At 42.7% G+C, this 25,473-nt stretch overlaps 1 protein-coding gene and 1 long non-coding RNA gene across 4 annotated transcripts in view; one reads left to right on the forward strand and one right to left on the reverse strand.

Moving 5' to 3' along the window:
- LOC130159186 (uncharacterized) overlaps positions 1–25,473 on the reverse strand; it is a 750,763-nt gene that overhangs the window by 623,316 nt on the left and 101,974 nt on the right. The window lies entirely within an intron of this gene.
- The window catches only part of SLC6A2 (solute carrier family 6 member 2), a 78,615-nt gene continuing 64,502 nt past the window's right edge, over positions 11,361–25,473 (forward strand). The window contains exon 1 of the mRNA XM_056360517.1: positions 11,361–11,722. Within this exon, the coding sequence (XP_056216492.1) occupies positions 11,416–11,722 (307 nt within the window). The 5' untranslated portion in view covers positions 11,361–11,415. The remainder of the gene's footprint in view (positions 11,723–25,473) is intronic.

Genomic DNA, 25,473 nt, shown 5'->3' on the forward strand with positions numbered 1-25,473 from the left:
CCATCCCATTCCCACTGCACTGGCCAAATGGTGTCACTTAAAACAGGAGTGATAGGTGTAATTTGGGTTCCTACTCTGTACCCAGATCCTAAAATAACAGTGGCCACAGTCCACCAGAGGCAAAAGCACAGATGAAAGGTAGGCGGGCACAGAGCACAATGTTCTGCCATGCTTGGAGATAAGCTGTGTAACAACTTACTTCGCCTTTCCAGTGCACAGACATACTCTCTATGCCTCAATTTGAAAAATCCAAATTGCAGACAGTGAAAGTGGGGAGAATACTCTTCTGCTGAGATTACATGGACTAATCAGTTAATAACGATGATCTGTGAAGGCATGTAAGAGGCCACCAGTGGGATAGAGAATGGGGAGACTGTAAATGCAGGTGTTTACTAAGAAAGCAAAGGAGCATACCTGTCAGCTCTTCTTAGCAGGGTAAGTTGTCCTTATATGTGAATGAAGTGCAATGAGACTCCAGTCACCAATGTGGAATCCCAGTGCTGTCATACTTGCCACCACGATCCCTCCTGGGAATGTTAAAAAGCTTGTACTCTGATGTGTATCAGAAGAGCAATTATCCTGATATTATATAGCAGTTACCTGGAAGACGGATTTCAGGTAGAACAGAGACTGTATAGTCCGCATGTATCCTCAGTCTATATAAAGGGTAAGAATTAACAGAGGATCTGGATTCTGTCCGTAGACTAGCAGATGACCCCTTCTACAGCATAATCTGAGGCACTGTTTGTGTATCTCTTGTTTCCCTCTAACCTGTTGCCACCTTAACCTTCTGTCCCCGTCTCTAACTGTACACAATCACAGGATGAAGTGCACTGTAGACTTGCTATTACAACAGGGTTCTAGACTCTGCTATCAAACAAGCCATGATATTCTCTCAGAAACAGCACAGGAATTGCAGATGACAGTATAGAGCTGAGTATATTCAGCTCCCTCAGTGAATGATAGGTTTTGATCTTGACCATGAGGAATTATACACTCTCTCATTGTAACTTGGACACCAAGAAAACGCAAGCTGTAAATCTTCAGAAAACAAAAGAGATTTTTTTTTTCATGTTGAGGATACACCGCAACACCCCATCTTTCCTTCAGAGTATACTGTCCCACAAAGATTCTCTCATGACAATTAATCCCCTTGTATCAGGACTCTTTCAGTATGTAAACAAAAAACTGAAGCTCTGACTGGGCAAAATATCATCATATATTTTAATTACATAAGTTTATGTTTAGCCATTTCTATGCTTATGTTTTACTGAGATGCAAGCAATGTGCTTTGATTAAGAACAGTCTGAAAACTAAATGTTCACAGCAAGGAGGGATGACCGCATGATTACCTGCTGGTTACATCTCAGCTTCTTTATTTGAATTGAACAAAGAAACAACCGATTCTTCAAATCTACCTCTAACTTCAAAATCAGCATTTTCATTCCCCTTCCTTTTACATCAAAGATTCTTGTCTGACCAGGACAAGGATTGATCAGGCAAAATTTGGTATTAGCTTTAGGAAACCTACATGGAATTAGGTCACAAAAGTTTCAATGCCTGGAAGTGGCAGAGAGAGGAGACACGGTGTGCGAGAGGGCTGGCTGTCACAGCAATATCAGGGCACAGCCACGGTCTGAGTTCTAACAGCAGCTCTTCCATTCACTTGTGCCACTGCAAAATGTTAACGAAAATATTATCTTGATGTTTCCTAAACTTTGATTGCTTGACTTGTAGCCGGGACTGGCCTTTAATAAACATCGCTATTCAAGGCTTTCAAATATATCCTTTAAAACAGCCTATTTGCTGCACCATTGAGGAAGTTTGTGCCTCCCTTATTTTCAAAGTAGGCGTCTTTCATTTCTTAGCAAACAACCGAGCTCTAGGCCCTGCAGGGTCTGCAGTATTCGACAGGACTGAGCGCACAGGCCCGTCAGCCAAGGCCCAGCTCCCTTTAAACGTTTTCGACGGGCCGTGTCCGGCGGCAGCGCGGGGACGTGCCGCTGCGCAGCGCCACCAGCAGGCGGCGCCCTGAGGCAGCACGGCCGCCCGCCCCGCCCGGCCCGGCCCGGCCCCGCCCGGCCCCGCCCGCCGCGCAAGGCTCCCTGCCAGGGGCGCAGGCAGAGCCGCTCGGGAGCCGAAGCACCGTCGCGATTTTCTCTCCAGACACTCAGTGACCCCCATCGGGACACACGCACCCCCAGCCTGGCACCTGCGTTACCCGCTTGGCGGGACAAGCAGCAGGGCATGGAGGCGGCACTGCCCCTGCGCAAACACCCCCCCACCCCGGTTTCACCAGCCCCAGCACATGTTGCCCGTAGCACGTGTGCGCCCAAAGCCGTCAGTCGGGCAAGTGAAGTTCACTTCCATACGGGTACACTCAAAGCAATTCCACAAGAATCCTTTTCGGTACCTTTTCATGCATGGCTAAAGGAGCTGCATGCCTATGAAAGCGTTTGTGCTTAGTCTGGAAATGCAGAAAAAGGAATTAGAAGTTGAGTGAGTAACAACAGGGAAATCCTGTCTTTAGTATTCTACGACACTCCAGTATTTCCATCTACGTTAAATACATACATAAGTTTCTTTGAAGTTGCTCTCAAACTGTGTAAAGTGTGTCTCTGCCTTTTCAAAGAACAGATATAGCTAGAAAAAGAAATTTTGTTTCTTCATTCTATAGTCTCCCGCTCCAGTTCCACTTCATTCGCTAGTGTTCAGGCTCTGGGTGTCTCCAGAAGGAATTTACCGCATCTTGCACTACTGGCCAACAGTTTGGGTTTACCTGCTTCTTTTAACACACTCAACGCTGCACTTCTAGAACACCTGCCCTGTGTAACGTGGCTGCCAGAGTGCAGCCTTCCCTCCAACCCTGGAGCTGAAATGCAGTGACACATACAGGTACGTGCGTGTGTGAGCAGGGACTGTGGGTCACCTATGGTTTTCAGTGACAAATGATTTAGAGGCACAAATTAACATGGAGATGGCTAGTTATATATATTTTTTTTTCTCACTTAGGAAATGTGCCCCTTCTGCAGGGAATGCAGTTTGATATCCCCTCCTCTGCTCTCCCCCAACACTCCCCCGCGTTCCTGCTGAGTTGGAAACTCGTAGCCACTGTACTTACAAAGCTCAAGTGTACACAGTCCCTACCACTTTTAGGATCTAAAAGTTAACATGTTTTACCTGGACTTGCTTTTTCCCAGGTCCACCTTCCTTCAATTCAGCTTCTTGCTTCTAACCTTTCAGCTTATCAGCATTGATTTATTTAATATAAAGTAGTGAGGTTACCTTAGATCAATTATACCTTTTTTTCTGTGCAATTTCCAATGCTTAATACATCTGTTACTGCTCAGCCGCAGGGACAACTTGTCCAGCTGGATCCTAAATTATTTCAATCCTTAATTCAATTGTATTTTTGCCACAGCCCAGCCAATGAGCATAATTCTTTTATGGCTAAGAAGCCTCTTTAGAAATAATCCAATAGCCCATATTAAAATATAGGTCACTGTGAAAACTGCCAAGTGCCTGACTTGTCATAACTTTGAAGACAGGCTCTGAGTCTCCTTTGGCATTACTGATTCTTTCAGTGCTCGGAGGCTTAATTTTAAAGCAATCAGCTCAACAAAAACAATTTACTTATAACTGTCCAAACTAGTCAATGTTAGCTGGGAAGCTAATTTGCTACTTGGTGCTGCACTCGGATAAATGCTACAACTGAGGGCAACTGGAGGTTTCCAAGCACTAAATCAATTCACAACTTGATAGACCTGTTGCTATAGAACTGCAAAGGTGTTGGACAGTAAAAATAAGTAAAACCCATTCAAACCTGTAGAAGAATGGCTGCCGAAGCATGGCCATAGAATCCCTAAAGATCTGCACAATCCAGGCCTGGAATTAGAATAGGCATGGAATTAGAATAGTGCTGAAGTTGTTGTGCTGAAGTTAACAAGAAAGTGGCCTTGATCTATTCTTGAATCCTGAGACCAAGTAACTTTGTTGTACTACCAGGCCGTGGCTGTAACAAGCTGCAGCTGTTAGGGAAGACAGGTGCAAGGCCAAGGGAGATAGGGAGCGGAATGGGAATAAAGGGAGTAGCAAACCGCAAGGCTAAAACATAGCTAACGCAAATAGCTGCATGGATAGAATGCTTGTTCTAATCATGACAATTAGTGGTGTGAGAGCAGCGCGCGCTTAGGGGCTAATAACCAATTATATGTTTGCTTTGGGAGCATGCTTGTGTATTGAGGCTATATAAGAAGTGTTAGAAGCCAATAAAGAGGAGCAAGATGCATAACTCATATTGAGTAATTTCTTGACTCTGGCGGACCCCTCTCCCAACAAAAACCTATACATGAGGTGACCACGTCAAAACACCCGTAAGAGGAACGTGTAAACTTACATAAGGCAAAACATCCACAAAAGTTCTTAAACTTTGAGAAGAAATTATTTTTGGCTGTTCAACTAATACCCCTGATGAGACTTGGATCCTTTTGAATGTTTGTATTTTTACAGATTCACTTTGTTTTTAAAAGAAATAAAGAACTGGTCTTGTTCAGTGTTTTGGAGGAGACTATTTTCAATTAGCTACTGTTTTCGGTTGGCGGGGGGAGGGGGGGCATGCTCCCTCCTCCTATCTCAAAGAGATGGAACCACAGTATCAAAGCTTAAGGAAATTGTTTGCCTCAGGACCACTGACAGACACAATGGTCCTTTCTCTCCAGCTACCAGCAACGGAAAGCTAATTGCTGCTACGTAGATAAGGTGAATCTGACTTTTTTATGTGCTTGTGCATGTTCAGCGTCTAGCACAGCAGAACTCTGATTTGGATATAACTGCAGTGTATAACTGCAGTGTAAGCCTTTGGCAACAGTAGTGTGAGCTGCTGCTTGAACGCCTTCTTTTATTGAAAAGGCAACTTTAATGAGCACAATTCACTTGTTTGAGGACTCTTAGAAAAGACAAAAATGACAAACAGAATTTAGATAAGTGAAGCTTTCATTTCCACATCTCCTCTCCAGATTTGTGCATACCATTCTCACTGGCCACAAAGGGAGTTGCAATACCAAAGGAAAGAATCTGGTCCCAAATGTTAATATTAGGCCTCGTAGAAAGCACCAACAGTGAATAATTTAAATATTCTCACCATTTGTTTGGGCATTAGTGTAATCAGTGAAATCAGCCATTTGTGTTTGGAAAAAGAATCAGTCCTGTTGTGTCTTCAGATACAATTGCATGATGCCTCTTAAAATGAATTAGGCTACACAATAATCAGTGTAGTACACAACAAACTTAAAGCCAGAAGCCCATGTTAAGGTGCCTCTTTTTAATCAAGCAAGATACCAGTGCTCATTCTCATTTTTTTCTGCAGCCTGCACAATTGGGTGTGCTTTACTTGCTGTACAGGCAGAGGTATCAGCAAGAGACTGGTACTAAGAGAAAGGATGGGTAGGTCCTTACAGCGAGCAAGGATAGATCGCTTCTGGTTTTTTGTTTAGCCTTTTCAACAGGAGGAAAATACTATCCAGCAGCATGCCATCAGCAGTGCAGTAAAAAAATCTACTCTTAGGATCATCTGAAATTAAAAGAGTTTTCATATCATGATATATTTTAGGTCATCTCTCAGTCTAGCCTTTGACATTGAGTGAGGTGCCTTGTTCAGGGTCTGCAGATGACAGAATTTATGAAGTATCTTACAAAAGCCTTGATTTAGGGAGATGCATATAATCCTACGGCCACATGGAGTTCCCAAGTTAAAACACTTTTTACTAATTCTACCCATAGGCATATAAGCACAGAAGACTACTACATGCAAAAGGAGCTTCCCAAAGGAAACCAGATGAATCTGGTACCTTATTCTGATAACTGCCTTTTATAAAAGCAAGGAAAATGTGGTAGATATTAATCTATCATGATTTCACAAAAGCAGCTGCTACAATGACACTTGTAATTGTTAGTCTGAGCAGAAGAGATGGAGTTAAACAGAATTGTTAAGACAGGAGAAGAACTGACTAAAGACAATATAATACTATGTTGTGCTATAAGGATAATTACAGGCTTGGAGAGAGATCACCCATCCTGAAAGATCTGTTACTGGGAATGAGCTTATTAAATATTTGCATTAATAACACACACCCAAGTTTGTGTTTGCTAATGAAATCTGGAGATGATGAAGTTGGCAGGCAGTATTAAATCAATGAAGAATGGGACTCACACAGGAAAAAAACGGAATCATAGAGTAACAGAAATGGGATGGAAGTGAACAGAATAAAATGTCAAACCTGGCCTTTAAGAATGACAGGAATCATAGAGCAGAATGACTTGAGTGTTCAGAACCTGTCTGTGGACAAACACTTAATACATGTGTGAAACAAAGGCAAGTGAGATCCCCTTCTCATTAAAGTCTTGGCTAATCATCCTGGGAATGATTACTGTTTCACTAAATGTTGGTAAGACTTCATCTGAAGTCTAGGCCATTTTTACTTAGGAAAGGTTTATTACAATTAGAAAGGCAAAAGACTACATGGACATATGACATGGTGAACTCAGAAGATGGACTAAAGTGGATCCAAGTGTTCCGATTCTCTTACTATCCAAAGAAGAGACTAAGTCATTGCGGGCACTTGCTCCCTTCTGGACCCTGCACCTGGATTCTCTCCTACACTGGCCAAGATGCAGGGAGGAGGAGGGAGTGCACTTCATGCAGAGTCAGGCTGAAATTGGGAGGGCTCCCAGTTTCACCCCACTTATACGCAGCTTCGCAAATTTCTCTCATGCAACTACATCTGAAATAGAATAAATGATGCTAAAGCAGCAGCAAGAGCTAGCAATTTAAAATCATCGCAAAAGAGAGAAAGAGTATTGCTAAAGCTGGAACTTAAGTACTTCTGGTGTGAAATGTTCCAAAGTAGACTTAAAATCTTTAAAGAATAGTAAGTGCTAGTAAATGGGAAAGAGGCCAAAGTGAGGTGAAGAGGGTGTGCCTATCAAGAGGGGGCAGTGGTGAAACTGTGAGGAATAAACCTCCTAGACTTCAACGCCATCGTCTCCGCAAACACATATTCTATATGTGATAAAATGATAAAGATGCCACGGGATAGCTTGCTTGAGTGACATGGATGGCTCCCTTGAAGAAGGTCAGCTGATGCCAAGGGTAGCAGATCCCAAGTAAAATCAGCTTGGAAGGCGTATATTTGCGAGAACCTCAAGAAGCTTGATAAGGAAGATACAAATGTTAGTGTTGTAAGACACGGGCAGATACCTTGTTTTCCCCTAGAACTTGGCATTCTTACATAAATGGAATACCAAAACATTGTGGAGTGCTTTTGTAATATTTATTTTCAGTTTGAAGACAGTTTATAGCATGATAGACACTGACTGTCAAAATGCAGTGTTGGACCAACCCAAGTGGGCCCTCTCAGTGAAAGAGATGCGTTTCTTTGGCTCTGGGGAAGAGATACTACGACAACAGCCTACTAATAATACAGCACAAAGCTTTTAAATACTGAGTGCTACATTTAGAATGGCAAAATTATTTTAGGGATACTATGAAGCAAACCTGCCAGACCCACTCCTAACAGTCCAAGAAGTTGGAGCCGATATATTTACTGTCATCAAAAGGTGTCGTATAAAGTCTACAGCATGGTAACCTTTGACTGCTAACCTAGAAAGATGTGCATCCCTACCACTGTCATGTTCCTATCCCTGTGAAATTGTTTTAACATTGATTCAGTCAGAAGGCTGTTGTCTACTTTGTTCCCTGTTCCTGCAGCAACTGGCTATTCCCCGAGTTTCTTCTATCACACAATAACCAATCCTAACTTTATTCAGTTTATGCACTTCATTTGAAAAATGTTGAGTCTTTCAGTGCCAGTGAGCCTCAAGGCCAGAACGAGCTCAAAGTTTCTGTGGATGTATCAGGCCATGAAATTATAGAGCTGGTGTACATACCCCTTGCCCCTTTCTAGTCTTTTCATTTCATCTCAGTTTATCATAAACAAGTGATGTCCTGGGTCTTCAAGTCCAAATCCCAGCTCTCAGAAGCAACTTCACCATACAACCCTGCTCATAAAACAGTACCCTAAACCCAGGTCTTTAGTTCCCACTGTATTCACTGCTTTGATCGTTAGAACTCTTCTTCTCATTTTCCAACTAAATTTATCATGATTCTTTCGTCCTTTGGTTTAAATGGCAGTGGTGGTGGGTTTTTTTCTCAGTGACATTTACCTCAATTTGTGTATAAAGCAATTATATCCCCTCTCAATCACTGTTTTGTTTGGCTCAACTGCCAAGCTCTTTCATCAAGTGTATCAGATAGAACATGAAGCAAGACTCTTTCAGAAGCACCAGCTGTAAAGTGTGAGTTCCAACATATTTGAACACTGTTTGATACAGCCTTTCTCAAAAGCTGGTTCACAGGAAAGACAGCAGCCAGCTCCTGTAGTTCTGTAGTATCAGTGGCAGAAGACTGTGCTGCCAAAGGCAGAGAATTCAAACCCTGCTGCCAACGCGCACCGTGAGCCTTCACACCAGCAGCAAATGGCAATCTGGAAGTACACTCTACACTGTTGTTCATTGTTTGGGTTTTTTTCTTCATAGACACTAATGCATGAGAGTGACAATCCCAGCTTACTGTTATAGCATACAGTATATTCTCCTATATGTCCCAAAGAGAATGATAAGAATCTGAATAATGGGTGACTAACCAGGCAACACCTGACTATTTTCCGAAGTAAACTATAGCCTATTTCCCGGTCAACCGTGGAATATCACTAACACCCTGCCATTTTGCCTGGCTCCATTGAGGTTTCTAAATACAATATTCCCTTCTCTGACTTCAACCCTACCCGCTGTCAGGCTCCATTAGGCATAACAAGACCCAGACAGATTCAAGATTAAGCAACTTTTTTATAAAATCCAATTGAGGACTTTCTTACCTTGAGGGTGCAGCAGATATTACATTAACCAGATTGTGCACACTTTCCATGCAAGAACTAAAGGCATATATATATGCACAGTGACTTAATTCTCTCAGGAAATTAAGCGGGGGCTTTCTAGATTCCTCCCACCATAGACATCATGATCAAGCTCAGCTAATTGAGACCTTGTGGGGAAAAGGGTGTTCCTTAGCAAGGCCTTATTTTTCCAGAAGCAATATGGGAGTGCTGCTGTCTAGCGTAGGAAGTCTGTGCAGATTATTAAGGCAGCAATAGTCACGTGGAGAGAGGGGAACCAGGTTTTAAAAGCTCCTTACTGGCTAGGCTACAGCTTAAGCTCCCAGAGAGACTGCAGCCCCAGAGTGGTGGAACCAAGGAGGAGGAATCCCCCTTCAGTCATCTTCCCCCTCCCCATAGGTACCAGGGAATGGGACAGAAACATCCCCAGTGCTACCTGGTGAGTCTGTCGGCAAAATGGCTTCAGGGCTCTGCAGCCGGGGACAGAGGCTCTCCTTACGCCCAGAACAGAGCTTGTCCTTTATCTGCTGTGGGAAACGGGTGTACAGGCTCACTGAAATGCAGCGGAGTGGGGGCATATCTGGGGGCACTGCATATAACATGGGTATGTATTTGATGCATGTGGTGGCAGTGACTGATGGATGGTTTGAGGAGTAGGCAGCAGTGTAGCTGCGCACGAGCGTAAAAATGTGGGTTGTACTGCATGGGCAAACAGTAAGCGTTTACAGGGTACTATGTGATGACAGCACAGGGGAAGTACTTGCAGCACATATGGCACAAAGTGTCAAAAAGAATAGAGAAAATAGTCTTATACGATGTATTTGGAGAAGATGGGGGCACGAAATCACAGAGTAAGCAGAAGAGAACATATAAGCTGCTTGTTCTAAGCATATAGTTGCTCTGAAACCGTACAGCCACTGCTCAAATACTTCACCCAGATGAGGCCTTTAGGATCCAAGTCACAGCTTGGATCTTGGAGCTTGAACCAAGAGCTTTTTGTGAAGGCAGAAAATCTGCAAATTGTCAATAGCTGTCTTAGTAGCATCTTTGTAGTCTGTGGCCTAGAGAGAGGAGGGGAAGATGCCAATGTGCGAGCCTTAACTTCGAGTTGGGATTCTTTTTCACATTCCAAGTTTGCAGAGGAACCTGGCATTCCTTGCGAACTCCGACTAGCACCTCTTTGTGTATTACCAATTATAATACTGTAAGTCCTAGCAGAGAGGAAGAACCGTAGGCTGTAACACTACTGAGAATCCTCTGCGATCTGACCTATTCTCATTGATGCCAGGCAGAAGGGAAACTATTTAACATCGGGAAAGGGGAGCCAGTTTCTGCCTTTTGTGCTCAAATTTTATTCCCTTAACAGACACTGAATGTAGAGTTACTGCTCACAGCTGTAACAGGAAGAGACCCTGAAAATCCCTTTCTGCTGCTGTATTTAGCCAACTTTTGGCACCAATCACTGTTGTTCTGCCAGCTAAATTCTTTGCTCGTTTTACACGTAAAAGACTCAGGTCCCATTGCTCGTTTTACACATAAAAGACTCAGGTCCCATTTGGAATAGCAGCAAACAGTTAATGTCCTGCAAATACCTCAACCTGACAACCGAATCCTACCAGCCCCACGCTTGCCTGGAAAGAAAAAGCCAGGCATCCACTAACCCTGGCGTAGGAGTATTAGCAGTGTCCAGTTCTGCCATTCAACCTGCACCCCACCAGGTTCTGATGTCAAAAGCCAAATTCTACTGTTCAACTAAAGCCACGCTAGCAAAGAGGGGAAAGCCGCCTCCGTGCTGCAGCTCAGCCGGGAAGGAAGGGGGCAATCCCGATCGGCTCTACCTGTTGCCTGCTAACGGTGCTTTCAGCTCGCCGCCCGGCTATGCGGGAAGGAGCAGCGCCGGGCGCCCCGCAGCCTGCGGCAGGACGAGCCCTAAGTCACCGACTCTAAGGTGACGCCGCCGGCCGCCGAGGTGCAGCGCGGGGCTCCGGCCGGCTCCGCGACCGCTGGCCCGGCCGGCTGCGGGGCGGGAGGCTGCGGGGCGGTGTCCGGGGCAGGGGTGGCGTGCCCCGGTGCTGCGGGACCGGGCAGGGGCGGTGTGCCAGCCCCAGGTGCTGCGGGCCGGGGCGGTGTGCCAGCCCCGGTGCTGCGGGCCGGGGCGGTGTGCCAGCCCCGGTGCTGCGGGCCGGGGCCGGGGCGGTGTGCCAGCCCCAGGTGCTGCGGGAGGCTCCGAGCCCGGCTGCCGGCCGCTCCCCCGCGGAGGAAGCCTGGCTCCCCGGGGGCACCCCCGCCGCGGTCCCCCCTCTCCCGCCTCATTTGCATGGCTCTTATTACGGCCGTGCCTCGCTCCTGCCGCGCTGACACCGGCGGGCTGGAGCGCGGAGTCGCCTCCAGCGGGAAGTGCACTTCCGTTATCTGCGCTCCCACACCCCGCCTCGCCCGCTCCCCCTCCTCAGCTCGCTCTCTCTGGATGTTTAAGGCAAGGATGAACAAACAGATCCAGCCCGACCGCAAAGTGTCGGTGGTGGCCCCCTTGCCGGACCGCGCCGGGCCGCCTCCCCCGAGGAAGGACGTGGAGCTGATCCTGGTGAAGGAGCACAACGGGGTGCAGTACACCAGCAGCAGCCTCCTGCCCGCCGCCCCCGCGCCGCGCTACGGCGCCCAGGACAGGGAGACCTGGGGCAAGAAGATCGACTTCCTCCTCTCCGTCATCGGCTTCGCCGTGGACCTGGCCAACGTCTGGCGATTTCCATACCTCTGCTACAAAAATGGAGGGGGTAAGAGCACCGCTTGCGAGGTCCTTTTCCCCAGACCCGCGCCGCGCCGCAAGGGCGGCATCCCCTTCCCCCCGGAGTTTCGGGGGAAAGCCAAGAGGGAGGTCGGCCGCGCCGTGCCCGGGAGCGGTGCCGGATGGCGAGCGGAGCGGCGGCCCCGCCGCCCTGCCCCAGCGCTGCCCCGCGGCGCCCGCCGGCACCGCGCGTCCCGGCCGCGGGGCACCGGCGCGGCTGCGGGCCCCGGGGGCGCACGGCCGCCGCTCCCCGCCGCGCCGCCCCGGTCCCGCACGGGAAGCACCGCCCGCACACCCCGCGGAGTTCAACTTAGTTTTGAGCACAGGCGTGTTTGCTTTCTGCTGCCTCTTCAGCCTGCTTAGCGCTTTTTTCGTTCGCGAAAAATAGCATCGAGAGCGGAAAACCCCAACAAACAACCCGAGCAAAAAACACTTGAGCAGAAAAACGGCACCTAGAAAAGTTAGCGGCGGACCGCTGGAAGGTGTCTTGGGGCAGTTTTAACGTGAGATCAGGATTTGTGCCCTCCGTTCTGCAGTCTGGGCGTTCTCCCCCCCTCCGAAGTAGGCAGGAGACTCGTTACAAACAAAACCTCACCTCCCGCACAGTTTGGCAATGACAGCAACAACAACAAAAATTACACACAATAACTACAGTTAGCTCAGATTGTCTGGCACGTCTTCAGTAGACCTTAACTCCATCATCTCCTTTCATCTCCCTGAAATACGCTGTGTTGTCAGTGATGACTCCACGCTGTGATGGAGTAACACCATCTGCAAGCCGGGCAGGTGCCTGGGGTGCTTTCACATCACACAGAGGAGGCGCAGAGCCTGCCAAGCAGATGGAGAGCTGCTGAGTGAGTGGCGAACGGCACGGATAGAGCAACTAGATAGGCAAGCATGTTCTGTAAGATAGTTATGTATGTCTCGATAGTGTGGTTGCCTGGTGATAAAGGCTAGTGGTTCACACTTGTAGTATGAAATAACTTGCTTCCTGTGAAAACAGGAATTGCAGGGTGGGAAAATCCCTAGCCATTAACATGGAATTACAGCCAATTGGAACTTGATAGGATACTAGAAAGGGCTGCTACTGAAACATTTGGTCTAGTTTGGTACCTCCACAACTTCGGGAGTCAGAAAATCTGTTTGCCCACCACCCAAACAGGCTGAAGAAAGTAGTTAGTACTAAAAATTAATCTCCATCCTTATTTCACTATGTCCAAAAGTAATTCTAGCAATTCACACTACAACAACACAATGCGTTATAGGCACAGCAGGCTTCCACAGTGGCAGGTGCAGGTGTAGCAGCGGCAGCATTCATACCACTCAGTGCATATGCACCACTGGTAGTTTCTATGTCATTGGGCAGTTTTTAGAAAAAGAGATATATCCCCCTGTCTCACATTGCACAAAGTGACACCCAAGTGCTTGAACTCTTTTCCATCGTATTTTGGGTCAATTTCTTAACCTGCTTCCTTTATAATTTGCTGCTAGCTTAAGCACGGGAGATAACAAACAGTCTGCAACCCTCCTGCATGTTGTTTAGTCTCCATGTGTTATCTTATGTCAGTTAAGCTAGAGAAACCTGGGTCTTCATTAGCATCTTTTAATTCAAATACTTTCAAATTGCAGTGGAGAGCAAGTAAACTACTTCACAGCTGCAAGAGGCACCTTTCAGTGAAAAGTTTGCACCAATTCTTCCATACCATCAAAGTAAAATCAGACCTTTACAAGCAAAGGTAGAGAGGCCCTATGTTACCAAAGTCTACAGGATGACTGAGAACTGCTTACTGATATTAAGCACTTCTTTACTCTGCTCTTCAATAGAGAGCAAACCGCAGTATTAAGCATCAGTCAACCCCTAGGATGTCAGTCTTGAACACATACATAATACCACAACATCCTGTACTGGCACTTAAGACTTATTTTACCACATAATGAAAGGTGGAATAATCCTGAAGGTCAAAAACCATAAATAATGGGCTTTTCCTAAGGAGCTCTTGTCACAGAGGACATCAGCTAGATAAGCTGGATGAAGAGTTTGATTGTGGTTGGCTTAATTAAGTTTAATCATATCTAGACCCTGAGATTGTTTTTCCTTTTCTGTGTGGTTTGATGGAGTATGCCCATCAGCATATCAGCTAACAGTATTCAGTCACAACAGAATATCCAAGACAGACCCTGCACTGAGAAGCAAGGAATGGAAATAAGCCAGGGACTGGTTAACAGGTCTATTCCTTCTCTTTACAACAATTGTCTCTATGGTATCTTAAAAATTTTCTATCCATTGCTTCCCATGTTGGACAAGTGTATCAATTTCATTTAACAGAAACTCCTGTAAGAGATTCAGGCTCTAAAAGTAGTTTACTGAGTTTCAAGCCATCTCAGTCCCTTCTTTTTATCAAACTGGTTTGGGAAGCTTGTTTGCTTCATGGGTAAATTTTCATACAAGACCAAAGAACATGAGCAATGGGATATTGTTAGATTTTGTTGATATCTTTCCAGTCCTGAATCAAAGATATTCAGAAACTTCCCCCCCCCCCCCAGCACACTCCTACTGCAGGAGAGAACGTTTCTAGCACTAGCACAAGTTTTACTGCCTCAAAAAAATAATCCAAAGGGTTTCATATAACTGCTGGCCTATGTATCTCCATAAAGAAAATGTAATAAAAATCAAGGTACTAACAGACATGGAGAAAATTTGATTTCATTATCCTAGTAGTTTAGCTGGACTACCAAGCAAGCTAAAGAGACAAAATCAGTCGGCGTTTCTATGCTTGTATATAGCACGTTCAGACTTGCTCATTAAAAGAAGTTTTACAGGATGCTCATAATAGGATTCCAGTTTGACTTTTTATATTTATAAGGAGCTACTAGATAAAGGAAAAAAAAAAAAACAAAACAGATTAAAGTTGAATGGAATGGCATGTATTAAGTAAATCAGTGGAAGGAAAAAGGTTTCCTTTTTCTCCCTCAGTTTCTCTTTATTCTGAAAGCCTCAGCAATTACTCAGCCTCAGCTATTCAGCTAAAGCTGACTTTAAAGATAATCAAACGTGGGTTATGAACTTGTATCAGAACTTCAACAGATTGATAGAAAATAGGCAGTGAAAACGAAACACATTGCAATTCCAGAAGCCCTAAGTCACTAAAGTATTTTAACACTTGTTTTCAGTATAGTTCATGCTATCTGACAAAAAGAAATTCTGTTATGCTTCCAAAATCTGCACCCATAAAGGTTCTACTAATGTTCTTAGCTGTTGAACAACAGCATCAAGGACATGGAAGTCATAGAAAATGGCATTCCCCTCTACATCTGAAAAAAGTGATGTGGGGTGACGTGTGGACTGTTACGTCCCTAAGACTGGCTATGATTAATTTAAAATGCCAGCAGACACGCTAAGGGCCTCTCCATGCTTGTAAAAATAGGTGGCTCTCAATAAAGCGTGAGAACTTACAGGAACTCAGAAGGAAAGTATAAATACACACTGTATTCCCTCATTCAAAGTTGAATTTTACAAGGAAATGGATGCACATACACCCCTAGTTTCTTACTAGCCAAATCCTTGAGCTTCTTTGATAAACTCCAGGGAAATCTCCTGATTTAAAAAAAAAAAAAAAAAAAAAAAAAAAAAAAAAGACATGGGCTTTTGGGTTAGATCCTGAAGTTCCACACATACAAAACTCTGATAATCAGTTTACTTAAGTTTTACTTACATGAGGCATACACCACCCAGTGGTAGTTATATAGACTTCTTTACGTTAGGTAACGAGACAACACTGGTGGTGTTAACAAGAAAACCCATTTGTATTTTAACAAGCTCCCAGTAACAAACAGCTAGGGTAAGAAGCATCCAGCAGCACTAAAATGCTGAATGAATAGCCAGAAACATCTGTGTTTTGGGAGTAGCCCGCTGAGAGACCCCAATGGGACTTCTGCACAAAGATAGATGGCAGAATGTAACCCTTCTTTGAACAACTGTGACTTTTGGAAACATTCTTTTGCTATAAAAAAAAATAATCCCCAATCTTTAATAAGATCTAAAAAGCTAGTGTGTTTATTTTTTTGTATCAGTTACCTACTTCCATAGGACTTGCCTGCCTTACAAGGGCAGAGACAGATTCACTGGTTGTATTACAGTATGAAACAGGCCACAGAAAACTTTCAGAACAGTTTAGTATGAACAGAGTGGATGATATCTTGCCCTCACTGACTTCTTGGAAGCAGGATATGCCCACTCCTTGCTCTAAACTACTTTGTAAGATGACAGGGAGGCTCTGTACAAATGATAAAATTCTGCAAGCTCTCGTTAAGCTGATAAAGCAACACTCCAGAAGGTGGAATTCTCCAACATTACCTTGTTAGTCTGGCTGATCAATAAACACCACAACTTACATGTGTTTGACTGCTGCTCACAGCACAATGGATAAGCACTGTTCACAGCAAATCAAACAAAAAAAATTTTTGTGCAGTCCATTTGTGAGAGTTTCAAGGAGCAGGGTATGTCACTGGAGAAATCATCAGCTACAGTCATTTCTACTGGCTGTTCTCACAAGTGCTATATTCTCATTATAACTCATTTCTGGCAAGAGCCCATTTTTCTTTTTTTAAAAAGAAACTCCCTAGCTGTATGACTCACTCTAAGTGGTCAACATCAATGTACTCAAAACGAGTCTTTATAACACATCCAACCTTTTAAGTGCTCCCCAGTTCTGTAAGAAGCTATGCTGAATTAAAGAATAAGAAGAATATTAAAATCAGACTCTCATCAACTTAGGGAAAGATTTACCCTGATATTTGGATTACATCTAAGATTGTACTGATACCAAATGAAGTTGAGTAATGCCTAGTATGATTAACTGATGTGCTCACAGTGGGGGAGGATGATGCTTAGTTGACAAAGGTATTGCAGTTCATGTACAAGGTACTTTTAGTTAGGTTAGTTTTATAGTTCATTTAATGTTAATTTGGGGGGGGGGGGGTTCCTGCATAGTCACAGGCAAAATTAATATTTCCCATTGAAATTTTTTGAGAAAGAATTTACCAACATAACGTACTTTTTTTGTGAGCCAAAGTATTTGCAAGGTCAGTCATGTACAGACTACTCATTAGGAAGCGTGTAATTGTTGGATTAGTCGCTGGAGACTTACTGTATCATAAGAATCAGATTAAGCTTTTCATGAATTTACGAATAGCTGCAGATAAATATGTTAACAGTTCTCTAGCTATCAGAATATACACTTTTAATCTCCTCTGAAGCATTATTTTCTTTAAGTGCTTTTAGACCACAGTATTTCTAGAAGAAATTGTGTGCTTCAAAGAACAGTTCACCAACAGTCAGTTTGCTTTAGAACAGAAATATCTTACAGTTTATCCCAGGGCTCCCTTTCCTATTCATACTTCCATAAGCTGTAATGCAGGTCTGAGCAATCTGCAGCACAGGTACCAAAGACAGCACACAAATAATACCAAATACCTGCAGACAAGGCTCGCACAAAGCCAGGAGCCAAGAGCTATCACACATTGAGAACGACACCTTTGAGAGTATCGCCTCCCACAGAGCTGTGAGCCTGGCTAGTGCACTGCTTCACCAAAAGCAAGCTGTGATGCTGACCAGCAGCACCTTGCCTGCCCCCTGAGTTTTGCCAAGTGTCTGCCACCAAATTTAATCACTATTTTGAGAAAGAATATAATCTGGCACTTTACACTTCAAAGGAGGATGACCTTTACCTTGTAATATCATGGTTTACATTCCAAAATAGCGTTGATGATGATAGTAATAAATCAACTTTGAAGTAATCTAACTGCAAAGCCTACGCCAAGAGTTTGACTCATCAATCAATCAAAGCTTAGATGCAAATCTAGTGATTTTGGTTTCCTAATAAAGGGGTTTCAATTCCCGTTAGCACATTAAACCAGTGACCTCAGATACATTAAACTGTTATGCTGACCTCCACACTGTGGCCAAGATCTTTGCACTCCTGGGTATCATGTGGCATTGGGGACAATGTTCAGTGTGACAATACCTCCTTCCCCAGAGCTGGATTCAGTGGCCAGCAACAGGTGCTGTCTTCCCTTTCCTATGTGACTTTCTTCATCACTTCTCTTTCCCTTCCTTGATCAGCCACTAATCACCTGGTGCATATAGAGCATTGATTCACCTAGGCTTACCAGCACCGTAGCTCACATGCCAGTTGCCAGTCACTTCTCTGAAATTCCCTGTTCTCCTCTACATGTCTTGTTGGCTCTGCAAAATAAATCTTCAGAACTGCAATGTCTGCAGGGTTAGAAGCCACTATGTCATATATGTATTACATATGAAGTATTACAAATAGTTGATAAGGAATAACTGAACCTTTCTCACCCAAATCTTTCATCAATTCTAAAATTCTAGTTTCTAACTCTGGGGTAAGAGATCATGAAATACTGCATAAGTGGTACTAAATACCTGGCTGAATGGAGAAGTTTTTTGTCCCCGAACAATTCTAGCAATGCTTAGATTGACATTTTTACAAAGGTTCTAGAGGTATGCAAGCATAGAAAGGCTCCAGATAAGTTTTATAGTACTTAGCTTGATGTTACACTTAAAAAGGACCATCCTGTGATTTAGGCAGGGCAAGCATCAAGAACTGATGTAAGGGGTGCTCCAGTCAGTCACCAAAACTGGTTTTCCACCTTTGCTTTTCCACATTATCAACACAATAAAAAAGCTGGTGTGGACCAAATGAGCTGTTCTGACAAAAGCAAAGATATGCTCTTCTAAGCACACTGAATGAATACACTTTGATTACCACTCAGAAGCACGTGATTCTAAAGTAAGAGGCAGAAAAGACATCAAGTAGTAAACTTTGTTCAGTTGTTTGGAAATTTAAAATCTCTGCTTAGGGTCTTCACCCCCACCCCTTCATTCCTGCATGCCTTTCACAATTCTGTCAGGAAACTGAAGTACTGAAATATCCCTAGAAACCCACTGCAATAGGAAAGATATCACTCCTGAGCACGTAAATTCTGAAAGTTGCATTAGGAAGCCCTCTACATTCTTATTAACACCTACTAAAACAGATACAGGAGTTTCTTACAGTTTGCCTACAGATCTCAGGTTTTGGATACTCATTCAAGCTGAAATAGCAGGCACTTAAGCTTCATCTGTTTCTAGTGTGTTTTCTCACTAACACTTTTTAACCTCTTTATTCAAATCATTGGGAGCAATAGAAAATAGAAAGGCCATATTAGCGTAGCAGCCAACAGCCCTTCTTCACTGAAGAACCCAAAATACCTCTAAGGAGACTGAGACATGGTCTGCACGGTTTGGGGGCACAATATCCCTTTCATGTTTTGGCAAAATATAAAAAAAACCCTGTCTGTTAGTTCAGTGAATATGTGAATAGAGCTCCAGCAGTCTAAAGATGTTATTTTGAGACAGGTACTTTCCTCCACACACACTGATATGAAACAGAATGCTAATACAACTACTTACACATAAGATCAGAGGGAACATACAGCTCTAGTGAGTGTTTAGATATGCTGTGAGGGAACTGATGATTAAAATCAGTTCACAAATTACTGAGCCTCTTGCTGTGAATTGAAATGGAAACAAATCGTTTAAAGAATTTCGAGCAGTTCTGAGAAGCAACATCCAATAGCTTATGCCTTAATTTTTGCTATGTCTAATGGTAGGCACATCAGCTACTCTCAGTTCTAAAGCCTTTGTCCCAGGTTAACCAATTGATTAAATAGCTAAGAACTGTAATACGGCTCTCTAACACCAGTTTGCACTGCAAACTCCATAGGATTTACATACTTTGTAATTATTAGATTGTGGTACCTAACTGCTCTCAACACTGTTACAAAATAATAAAACATAACCAAATAAATTCCATAGTTTGAGATATATCAGAATATTGTAATTCAGGTGGCAGGAGACTAATTTAAATGGAGTGTCTTTGTAATACAGTTCTAGATCTTTCAGTACTACCTTGATGTTAGTACTTTCCATTCTCTCTGTATGAATCCTTCATATAGAATATACAAAATCATGATAAGGGATTTCGGGGAATCTTGCAACTGACTCTTCTTGACTTGAAACATGACAACGAGAAATTATTATCATCATCATCGTTATTATTAAGGTTGAAATAAACTGTATTCAGGACAATTCCACTGCCCCAATCCAGTTTCAATGAAGAGTATTTAAAGATTCCAGGAATATCACACTGATTATAAATCTTCAATTTCACTTCCTCAGGGCATTTGGAGACAAAGGATTCATGTTGGTAGCCTATTACCCATGTCTTGACAACATACAATTCCTTCCTCCAACTATAACTCCTTAATTTTCCCCTTTCCTTCTCCCTGCCTCCAAGTTTCCAGCCTTTCATGGCAAGATTTCATCCTGAATGTGTAGGTCTCACGCACCGGTGCCATGTCAGAATAGTTTCAAATGGAAGGCTTTACTGACACTCACAGCTTGACTTCCTAAAGATGGATGTCTGAATCCTTCAGGAAATCAGCACTAAAAGTGCCTAGACCCCCAGTAATGCTGAATAATCCCTGTTCTCATGGAAATTCTGGAAAGTTAACTGTAGTATGGTTCACCATCTTAACTTCTGTGTAGATTCCATATACTTAATTTTAGCCATACAGATTTTCAAACTAATCCATAAAGAAGGGTGAAGGAGGTGGAAGGAATGGAAGGGAAACAGTTAAGTTCCTTGCTTTCTGACATATTATTCTTCATGAAGAGCATAGGAAAGAACATCTAAACTACTTATCAAAGCTATCCTTTGTTTTATTTCACTCTTCCTTCTCCTTTCCCCTATTCTCTATTTATACAAGTTTTGCAATCTCTCTCCTGAAGCATGACAAAGGTGACAGCACAGTACGCCACTCTGAGAACTAGGGTCTATCATTCAGAAACAGAAACTGTCAGCAGGGAGGTCTGGGTACATAAGCCACATGTTTCTTTACACTCATATTCATCCAAAGCACACTACCAACTTTCCAGTGCACAGAAATCTATGGTAATGTATTACTAAACAAAACTTGGACAGGATTGGGCAGGCAGTTGCCTTTGCCAGTCCATAAACGTTTTTTATGACTAGCGTTTTGATTGCTGGTATGCAGTAAGACAAGCTGCCCTTATTATACAATAAGCCTTTTTATAGAAGATGGTAATTTTTCCAGTGCTCCTACTCTTTAAGGCTTTATGAACACAACCACTCACTTCCAAAAGCACAAGTGATTGCTCTTAATATAGGTATTAACTGGTTGCTATTGTTTGGCTATTACTATTGTTTAAGAATATACACTAATGTAAATGTCCAAAATAGGATCCAACACTCCCAGACCAGTGGTGTTAAGACTACAAAAAGCCTTTCTTGGACTGCTTTGTTAAAAACTGCTTCCTTAGAACAAACCCAGTATCAGAAGAGCAGTACCTGTTTGATCCCACCCCACTGAAATACACAAGAGCTGTGATTTCAACAGCAGAAGAATATTACTCTTTTACAGTCTTTATTTCAGGGCTGGAGAAAAATATTGGATGATTTCCAAGCAGCACAGTTAGTGACAGAGTGAGTAAAAAGCCATGTCTCGCTACAGCACTTGTTAGTTTGAGAAACAGCTTTTGTGGCATTGATGTACAGGAAGGATTGTGGCCTGGTAATTGCATAGCATTCAGCTGTACTGAAGACTGCAGAACTGGAGGAAGCCACTGATTTTCTGGCCCATCAGCAGCATGGAAGAATGCACCCTATGTGACTGCCTCCCTGATCATGCAAACAAGCTGTTACCATGGGCCTAGTGTATGTACTGAAAAAAGCAGCTGAGTATTGTGTATCTTATTTTTTGCTAGCTATTTATAATTTATTCAGCAGCTTCTGAACTAGGTGTACTGAACAGCACTCTTCACTGATTTTTTATTTTTCGTCCTTTTTCTCTTCTGTAATCGCACAACTTGCAATGTCTACCCTGAAGCATGCCAAAGGTGACAACACATTACTTGCCCTTAAGATCCGTATCTCGAGGAAAAGTATGATACTGATTCCAGCCAAAGTCCAGCTTAAATAAAAAAAAGGGGGAGAGGCTGGACACACCACTCAGAGTAACAGAAAACTTTTTTCAGACCACAAGGTGGAGCAATAGAACCTTATAGAGCTTAGTAAATCCTAACCTGATAATTAATGTAACGGCAACCTACTGCATTTATAGAAAAAAAGAATTACAGGAGGACCTCACAGGGTGGCTCATGACTTTCAAATATAGAGTTACCCAGTAAAAGCAAGGATTGCTCCCAAGCAAACCCTTATTGGATTCCCTAATTAATTTAATTTATTAGGACATTACAGGAGTGGCAGCTTTTAGTTATGCCTAATTCACATCAAGGAGCTCACTTGTCAGCATGGCCACAATGACAGCAAGGAGATAGTCCACTGATAACAAGATGTTACCCCCTGAACATACCATTTTTAAAATGAGTGCAACATTAAAATGGAGACACAGTTCCTTCCCCCCAAGGAATGATACAGGAGAAAATAATTTCTCACATACTAAGTCTGAGATGTTGTTCTCTGCAGTCCCTCCAAAAGATTTACCTTTGGAAAACAAACAAGCACCACACAAACTTTCACTACCATTCTACAAGACAGCCATGTGGTTTGGTTTTTTTCTTCTTCAATGTTAAAGTAACCTGCCTTCCAGCAGGTCTCAGCACCTTGCCTTTTTGGCAGAAGCATCATTATTTCACAACACCAGTAACAGAAAGCAAAGGGTTTCAGTGAGCAAGAACAATTAAGTATATGTGACTTACTATGATACTTGAAAGTGTTATCAAAGCCAAGTGTTATCAAAACATCAAGTTCACAACTTAGAAGCTACTCAAAAGTATCTTTGCTAAATGACTCTTCATCAGCCTGCAGGACTATCTGATGTCCAACAAGACTGATGCTGGAAGCAAGCTCAAAAGCTCATGCCCCCAACTGATGGGTGATTATAGCTGTCCATAGGCATCTTATAAAATTTATCACAAAACTATGGAATAGTTATGCCGTGCAGTGCTTTTGTCTCCTCTCTAAAGAGAAATGCAGATGTGTCAATGAGATCATAAGGCAGATGTTGGAGAGACCGGAGACACTCCGGGATTTTGTTTTGGGGATGAGTTTGATCATCTGCTCTTTTTCTGCAGTTTGTTTCTCATTTATGTATAGCTCTACTGCCTTAGTTAAAATCAATAGATTCATAAACCACAAGGGAGAAATCCTGACCCAGCTGAAGTCAATGGGTGGTTTTTTTCCATTGACGTCACCAGAGCCAGGATTTCAACCCAAATAACAGACGCCTCTCTCTTAAAGACTCCTAAGTAGACAGAATTTCCAGACTAAGAATTATGTGAGAAGAAAAACAGAGTAAAGTAATAAAAAAACTGTTCAGACTAAACTGATATAGAAGACTTCCACTGACTAATATCAGCGCAATTGCTCAGTACTTTTCTTAATAAGCAAAATGTCAGGACTTACATAGATGATGGCCATTATTACACAAAATGAATTTACTCTGTGAGAGTTAGACTATGACCTCGGCATTCTCCTATGTAGGGCTCAAGCAATAAATTAAAAAAAAAAAGTACTATTTTAAGAAGTGCATTTTACTCTCTGTTTCATAGAGACAAATGATTAGGCAAGAATCCCTTTCTAGCCCTCCAGGCTAAAGAGAAAAGCTGGGAAAATCCAAAGCAAGTACAAGACTAAAAGGCAGCAGACAGAAAAGAGGATTAGACTAGAAGATCTTACTTTTTAAGACATTTAAAATTATTCTCGGGCCTAACCCATATTTTTTTAACTTTTGAAATTAGTAGTTGTAGGAATATAGCTGGCATCAGTTACTTTCTCTCCCTTGACTCTTCCCTAAAAGAAAGTGACAGAGAACAGTTACCAGGCTATTCCTAAATTGCAGGTTAATCCTTCACTGATGCACACAGAGGCTGATGACAAAACCACTGTCTCTAATCCCAAATTAAGAGATTTTAAAATCTTCAAGATCACCTACATTTTCCCTTCTAAATACTGCTTTACAGTCACAAGGTATTATGTGTTTAAAAGCTGTTTAAAAATGGGGGAGGGGGGGGGGAATGCTCTGTAATAAGTTGAAAAGACCAAGCTCAGTCACACAGATATCATAAGGTCTGAGTAATCAGTGAACAAAATTGCCCTGCAATCTGCTAGCAAAAGTTTGCACCGTGCTGAAACAAGAAGGATTTTGCGTCAAACTGTTAATAGGCCTCTGCCTCATCTTGGCAGTGAGCTATGATGAGCCCTGAGGTCATTTTCACATTCTTCTATGGCATTTCAAGCTAGGAGGCCCTGTGCAGAATGGCAGTGATGAAGTATGTACTGGACAGCTTGGACTGAGGGGAAAATTTACTTCATTGCTTGAAGCCTATTAAGAAAATAATCCACTAAATGAGAACAAACATAAAGCTCAGGTTTCAAACTCAAATAAAAACTTTTGTGTGATTAATTCCCACAGAAGAGGGAGAGGAGCTAGACACAAAATGAAGGAAGGGTGTTGCTGGCCTGTACAGCTAGACTGATGCAGCACTGTTGTGGTTTCATACTGGTCTAGGTGAGACTCAGTTTACCCTTTGGAGCAAGAAAACATCAAGAGAAGTAGTTCTTACAGCCCTCCTGTTGCAGGGACGCTACTGAAAAGTTTTGCTTCTTGCCCACAATGCCCGAATTCTCAGAGACCCCACCCGATGGCTCTGCATTGTATACAGAATATTACCAGCACTACCCAAGGCCAAATACACATTTTTTTTCCAAATGGAAAGGTTTTCTGTGAAGAATGCTGTGACATTTTTTGTGATATTCTTGTGTTCAGTGTTAGTAGAAAAATACAAACTAAAGAAGCCACAGCTATTTGGAAGCTACCCTTACCCAGACCCTCCAAAACTGTAGCACATTCCAATAGCAACTATAATCTCTGATAAGAATACAGTGTTTTGCATTGTTCTAGGCAATTATGCAGTAGTAGCCATCACTGTAACAGTAAATTTGCCAAAATTTTTGCTATCAGCATCACACACAGCAATTAACGTTTACAAATAAATTAAAATGATGCAACATTTGTCTTATAAAAGAAAATATTTTTTATGGCTAGATAGCATACTATGCATTTTAAAATATGTGTGAAATCACTACTTTGTAGTTTATATAGCATGTCTAAGAGATATAGATGTACCAGAAAACTGTACATTAAGAATACTTCCCAGTAGTGTTGACAGAAAACACAGGTGGGTTTTAATAAAACATGGAGAATGGCTTTATAGTATATGTAACTGTTTGCCTTCTACTCAAAAGCCTCATATAAACATGCATTATATGTAGTTTACAGGATAGTTATTCTTCTTCCTTCAGTGGCATCCAAAGAGCATTCATCCTCAAGGCTTCATTTATAATGACTGAGACAAAATCTTAGATTTACTAGAATTCTTACAGACAGAAACGTGTAACTGTCTCAGGCTTCTGGGATAGAACATAACCTTTTATTGATAGGAAGAATTTAGAGGATTCTGTTGTGCAAGAGTTTGTAAAGACTAAGATAGTACAGAAAGTATTGCACTATTATAAATAAATCTCTAATAAAGCCATGAAGAAAAAGGAATGTTTTGCTTTGGTCATTGAGTGCAAAAATTGGAGTTACAGCTTAAAATTGGATTAATCACTAAATGGTAAGGCAAGCTTGAAG

Source organism: Falco biarmicus, chromosome 15, assembly GCF_023638135.1.
Source record: "Falco biarmicus isolate bFalBia1 chromosome 15, bFalBia1.pri, whole genome shotgun sequence".
In the NCBI taxonomy this organism is placed as follows: Eukaryota; Metazoa; Chordata; class Aves; order Falconiformes; family Falconidae; genus Falco; species Falco biarmicus.